The sequence below is a fragment of the Galeopterus variegatus genome, unplaced genomic scaffold (genome assembly GCF_000696425.1).
Source record: "Galeopterus variegatus unplaced genomic scaffold, G_variegatus-3.0.2 Scaffold3423, whole genome shotgun sequence".
Classification (NCBI taxonomy): Eukaryota; Metazoa; Chordata; class Mammalia; order Dermoptera; family Cynocephalidae; genus Galeopterus; species Galeopterus variegatus.
The window spans coordinates 27,498-33,419 of NW_007729534.1; the positions used below are offsets into that span (position 1 = coordinate 27,498).

At 56.9% G+C, this 5,922-nt stretch overlaps 2 protein-coding genes across 2 annotated transcripts in view; both read right to left on the reverse strand.

Moving 5' to 3' along the window:
- The window catches only part of LOC103600698 (beta-glucuronidase), a 10,156-nt gene extending 5,915 nt beyond the window's left edge, over positions 1–4,241 (reverse strand). The window contains exons 1-6 of the mRNA XM_008585017.1: positions 4,232–4,241; positions 3,852–4,039; positions 3,397–3,549; positions 2,962–3,140; positions 2,739–2,885; positions 108–192 (exon numbers count right to left, since the gene is read on the reverse strand). Of these exons, the coding sequence (XP_008583239.1) occupies positions 108–192; positions 2,739–2,885; positions 2,962–3,140; positions 3,397–3,549; positions 3,852–4,039; positions 4,232–4,241 (762 nt within the window). The remainder of the gene's footprint in view (positions 1–107; positions 193–2,738; positions 2,886–2,961; positions 3,141–3,396; positions 3,550–3,851; positions 4,040–4,231) is intronic.
- A 90-nt stretch (positions 4,242–4,331) lies between these two features.
- On the reverse strand, positions 4,332–5,921 carry LOC103600702 (beta-glucuronidase-like; the record flags this gene model as incomplete). Its single annotated transcript, XM_008585022.1, has 4 exons — positions 4,332–4,584; positions 4,763–4,944; positions 5,197–5,382; positions 5,898–5,921. Coding segments are annotated over 4 exons (636 nt in total), but the record flags the coding sequence as incomplete, so codon positions are not given.
- Between the last annotated feature and the right edge of the window lies 1 nt (position 5,922).

The window sequence follows — 5,922 nt, forward strand, 5'->3', positions numbered from 1 at the left end:
AAAAAAAAAAAAAAAAAAAAAAAAAAAAAAAAAAAAAAAAAAAAAAAAAGATGGGATTAAAGGACAGGAACAGGAGGAGAGAAGGGTGTTGAGACCCCCAGGCTCACCCCCAGGTCTGCTGTGTAGTTGGAGCTGGTCACAAAGGTCACGGGCCGGGAGTGGTCCAAGGCTTTGGTGTGAGCAATCACCGTCCTGTCCATGGAGGGCAGAAGACACAGGCTCCATCAGTCCGGGAAAGGCTCTCAGACACCCACCTCCCGCTCTCCCCCTCCTGTCTCCTCCAGCTGAAGCAAGTAAGTCTTTTAGGTAAGCCAACATGTCTCTCCAATCTTTGATAGCATTCCCCAATATTGCTTTCTTCCTCCCCGAATCCTACCCCCGGGCTGGACGCTGCCATGCTTGGCTCCAAATCCCTGAAAAAGCTCCCAAAAGTAGGGATGGATGGGGTGCAGATCGGCTTAGGACTGATATTAATGTAGCGAATACACAGGGCATGCGTGCTTGGCACACATGCGTCTATGCTGGGTCTCTGCAGTGGCGTCCACAGCTAAGTGCACAGCTTCAAGGAGCAGTGGGCCGGAGACACACGCACAGGAAGGTATTACAGCTCACGTGACAGGTGGTGGCAGGAATTAAGCAAGGGAAGCCCCGGGCTCTAGGAGACCAACAGGGGACAGAATTTACATTGGAGAGTTGGGGACAGCCTCTCAGAAGAAATGGTGTTTATGTGGAGTTGAGTTGACTGAGGCACCAGTCTGTGGCCAGGGTTTCCAAAGCCTGCCGGAGGCCTCCCAGCCAGGTAAAAAAAGCCTTTCCTCTCCTCCCCACTCACAGACATTTTTCTGTGCCCCACACTCTCTCCCCATCCTTGCTCTTCTCATTCAAAGGCTCCATGTCTGAGCCAGCCTGGTGGTGCACTGCTACAGTGCGCCGCTTGGGAGCACGGCGGCGCTCGCGCCGAGGGTTCGGATCCCACATACAGACCGGCCGCTCACTGGCTGAACAAGGTGTGGGCGCAACACCAAGGGTTGCGATCCCGTTGCCGGTCACAAAAAAAGACAAAAAAAAAAAAATGCTCCGTGTCTTCTGCAAGACAGAATGGACCTCTTGGCCTCAAGTTCCAAGCCCACACTCGCAGACAAGGCTGCCTGCGTACTCCAACCGTGGTCTGCCCTGTCCCTGCTGCCCAGAAACGTGTCTCCCTGGCTCCAAAAAGGCTCATCTGGAAGGCTCAGGCACCCGTTCCTGGGAGCCTGTATAGGGTGGGCATCCCTAATCCAAAAATCCAAAATCCTCCAAAATCTGAAACTGTTGAGTGCCAACACGATGCTCAAAGGAGCATTTAAGATTTCGGATTTTCAGATGAGGGAAGCTCAACCAGTTAAGTATTCTGCAAACATTCCAAAATCTGAAAAAATCCAAAATCTGAAATGTTTTTGGTCCCACCTATTTTGGATAAGGGTTACTCAGCCTGTCCTATACACCTTCCCAGCAAAACATCTCTCCACCCACCCTGGTTCAACATGCCCCGAGCCGTGAACCACAAGCGGCCGCGCATGCCCACAGCTATCCCTTGTGCAGGCTGGTGCCCCTCTCAGAGTCTCCACCTCTATGGGTCGCTCAGCTCAAAGCTCTCCGTGAAAGCGGGATGCAGCATCTGCCCAAGCAGTGTTCCCATGGCCTCTGCTGCCTCTTACAGCCCATGAGATCACACGCTTCCGAAGGCCATGTCACACCATGCCACTCTAGGAAAGAGGAGGAACTCCCGGGGCCGGCCTCCCCCCGTGACAGTGGGCCCCCCACTGTAGGAGACAGCCTGAGCAGTGTGATGACCAGGGGCCAGGAGCTGTTAGCACTTAGTGACTGGGACTATGTACTTTAGAGGACCTGGTCCTGTCCAACAATATAACTTGAGACTATTTAGAAATATACATGTCATTGAGAAAACTGTTTACAATCACGTGTCTAGATATACCAGCTTTATAAAGCCTAACTCCACTTTACAGGTGAACCCAAAGCAACACAAAAAGGGGTTTTTTTTACTGGGTTTTTTTTTTTTTATTTGGTGGCTGGCCAGTACAGAGATCTGAACCCATAACCTTGGTGGTGTTATAAGGCTGCGCTCTAACCAGCTGAGCTAACCAGACAGCCTTTTGTTCAGTTTTACTACAGACTAAATTTCCCAAGAATGCAGATACCATCAAAATTGAGAGAAGGTTCCATGTGGTTTAATTTGGTATGCCATTTAGCACTGAAGGCCGCGCCACTCAGGGTATCAGAGTCACCAGTGCAGGGTCCATCACTCTACTTTCGTGACTGCACGTCCAGGGCGATGCTGCCTTTGGTGCAAGTCTCTGACCCCTTTACCAGGTCTTCAGGGACAGCAGACCCATGCATCCATGTGTTATTCTATAAATGACTCTCCTTTACGTCACAGTGAGGCCACATCACTAATTTTTTTTCGTATACTTTGAAGCTATGTATATAAACAGATTAACTCTGTGTTTCATTTGAGGTGTGAGAAGGGGATAGTGGGTCCCACTGGGTTGAATCACAGTTTGGGTGGTGGGACATTTGGTCCCAACCTGGGCTGGGAGGGGATACTGATGCTCTCAGCACCACCCCCACCCCTGCAGCTAAGGCCACCAGAGCTCTCTCACAGCTGCTGCTAAGTCTCAGCCAGGCCCAGGGCTGCGGTCTCACCCCTGGCTGGCCCAGGGGAGGCAGGAGGCACTCACTTGAAGTAGTAACCAGCAGGTTTCAGGTAGGAAGTAGGCTCGTTGGCCACTGACCACATCACGACCGCTGGGTGGTTCTTGTCCCTGCGCACCAGCTCCTCCATCACCTCCAGGTGGTGCTGCAGAGACGTGTTGCCAAAGCTCTGGCTGTGGGCGGAAGGAAGGGCAGCATGTCACAGCCCGCCACGCTGCAGGCTGAGCCGTGTGTGTGGCAGGCACTCACAGCAGCACGATGCCCACGCCGGGACACTCATCGATGACCACGATCCCGTACTGGTCGCAGAGCTGCATCACCTCCTCCGCATAGGGGTAGTGGCTGGTGCGGAAGGAGTTGGCACCGAGCCAGCGGAGCAGGTTGAAGTCCTTCACCAGCAGTGGCCAGTCAAAGCCCTTCCCTCGGATCTAGGGAACAGCAGAGCAGAGTGACCCCTGCCCCATACCTGTCAAAGATGCACTTCCTTCTGGAGCCAGACCCTTGGAGAGTCACGGTGACAGTCCTCTATCCAGCTCAAGCACATCTGCCTTCATGATGTGGCTTTCAGCGGTTTGCTTAACTTCTCTGAGCTGCCCTCACTTGCTTCAGGGCACACAGGTAAGGTGAAAGGGGATGACAGTGACCAGAAACGGCCTCCACAGGAACCCAGGAGCCCCGACTCACATCTGCATCCTCATGCTTGTTGACCCCATGGAAATAAAAAGGTTTCCCATTGATGAGGAACTGGTTCTCTGTGACGGCCACAGTGCGAATCCCGACGGGGAGAGTGTAGAAGTCAGACATAGGCCCTGCTCCCGTCTGTGCAGTCAGCCTCACCTGTGACAGCCAAGCAGCAGGCATGAGCCCCTCGTGGCCTGAGTCCCCAGCCCGCCCCCAGCAGGAAGGGCCCCGGGGAACCACAGCAGCCCCTCTGTGGCTGCAAGCAGAGAAGAAACTAGAGGGAGGCTCTCCCATTAGCAAGTAGGAACCTGCCCGGGGGCCGGCTCTTCAAATTGGGCCCTCCCCACCAAGGGTCAAAAAATTAAGGAAGTTCAGAGGACCGTGCCTGTGCTCCCACCTGTCCTGGGCCCCTGCTGAGCGACACACCTCCCTCAGCCCCAGTCCTAAGCCACCATTACCTCCAATGAGTACAGGTAGGCGGGGTGCTCGTGCATCAGGTACGGCCACCAGAGGTGGGCGCTGGGCACCTGCAGCTGGCCCTGGCCCCCCGTCCCCTGGGCCACAACTTTGCCTTCTGCATCCAGAAGACGCACTTCCAGCTCGAAGTGTTCACTGCCCTGGATGAAAACCTGGTAATTCACCAGACCTGCAGGAAACGAGAGAGATCAGGGCTGAGGGAGGGATGTGCCCTGTAGCCACCACTCCGAGGCCACCTGAGCCCCAAGACCCCAGCCAACAACAGTTTATTTACTGAACTCAGTGTGCAGAGGGGGGAGATTAGTGAGAGCGGCACAGTGGGGGAAGGACAGGGGATTCCAGGCACGAGCCCACTTCTCACAGGGCCTCATCTCCTGCGGTGAGGTGAACCACAGGGCTGATTTCTGAAGACCCTGCCAGCTCCGACAGTCTGGATTTTAGCTTCTTGGATGGATGGGAACCCATGAGGGTTAAGATATGCTGGAGAGCCTTTTTCCGGAGGGGTCTTTCCAAACAGGGAGCAGAGCCACTCTGGGCCCGGCTGAAAGCAGATCCTGCCAGGAGCCCTCACCAGTGCTCTGGTCAACACCAGTTGTTACAGTGATGTCATCAATGTAGGCGGTGGGCGTGGTGTAGAGAAGCACTGGCCGATGCAGGCCCGCGTAGTTGAAGAAATCAAAGTTTATGTTCTGGACAAAGTAACCTTTGGGATACCTAGGGTGGGAGGACAGTGGCCAGCTGGAGCCTTGTCCTGGGTCCTTTGACCTCAGCTCACAAATCTCCCTGGCCTCCCCAGATCCAGAGCCTCAACTCTGCTAGGGCCACCCTGTCCCTAGCAGGAAGCCCACCGAGCATGGAGGGGAGTGAGGAGAAGGGTCAGGATGCTGCTCACTTGGAAGTATCGGTCTTGTAGAGGATGGTCCCTGGCGGCAGGGTGTGGGGGGTGAGTGTGTTGTTGATGGCGATGGTAATGCGGCAGGAGGACAGGGGCCCACTCTGGACTAGCTTGCTGATGTCAGCCTCGAAGGGGAGGTGGCCCCCTTCGTGCTCTGCCACGTGGACCCCATTCACCCACTGCAAACACAGGGAGATTATGGGGCAGGGGCAGCAGGCCAGGGCATCAGGAAGGGCCCTGCTGCCTCAGGCACTCCCTCAGGTAAGGTGCCAGGTGCCTCCCCAGGCTGACCGGAGAAACAGGGCTCCAGAGGGGCGCATGAGGCAGCCCCTCCCCCACCCAGGGCACAGATCCCCGCCCGTCCCACCCGGGGAGCAGCCGCATGCACGCTCTGCAGCTGCCTCCCTGTCCCAGCTGCTCGCGGCACCGACCACAATGGCATAGTAGTGGGCGCTGCCGATCCTCAGCACCACCCTGGTGCCCAGGTCCTGGGTCCACCGCTGTGGCAGGGCCGCCTCCCGCTCGTACCACACCCAGCCGATAAAGTTGCGCAGCTGTCCGTCCTGGCTCACGTCGTTGAAGCTGGATGGGACCGGCATGTCCAGGATGGGGCCGGACTGGGGAAAGAAGAAACAGGGTCAGGTGCAGACCCCCTAGGAATCTAGGACCAGTGGCCTGTACAGCCGCACCCCAGCGTCTAGCACAAGCCCCGACACATAGCGGGGACTCTATAAATACTGGTTCAGTGGGTGCTGCCAGGAAAGTTTGTGCCCGAGGGCTGGTGGGGCCAGAAGTACTTCCTCAGGCAAGATGGCACCAGTCTCCATGCAAAGGCGTGAGTCCAGGGCCACCACCCAGCCTGAGGCAAGACGGACTGACTCTGACTAAGAGGCGGATGGGGAGAAGGGCTGCGGGGCAGGCCCTGCAGAGATAACGGGCAGGCGCGGGCCCAGGAGGGGTGCGGGGGGCCTGCCCGACCCCGCTTCTCTGCCGCCGCTCTGGGACCCAGCCGGTTGCGTGCCAAGTCGCGTGACCCAGCCCAGCATCGGGGCCCCGGGAGCTCAGGCCCGGGCACCGCGGCCCGAGAAGCCCCAGCCGTCCCCTTCCCCCTCTCCCGCCCCCGAGCGCGCACCTCCCGCAGCGGCCGCCGGTACCAC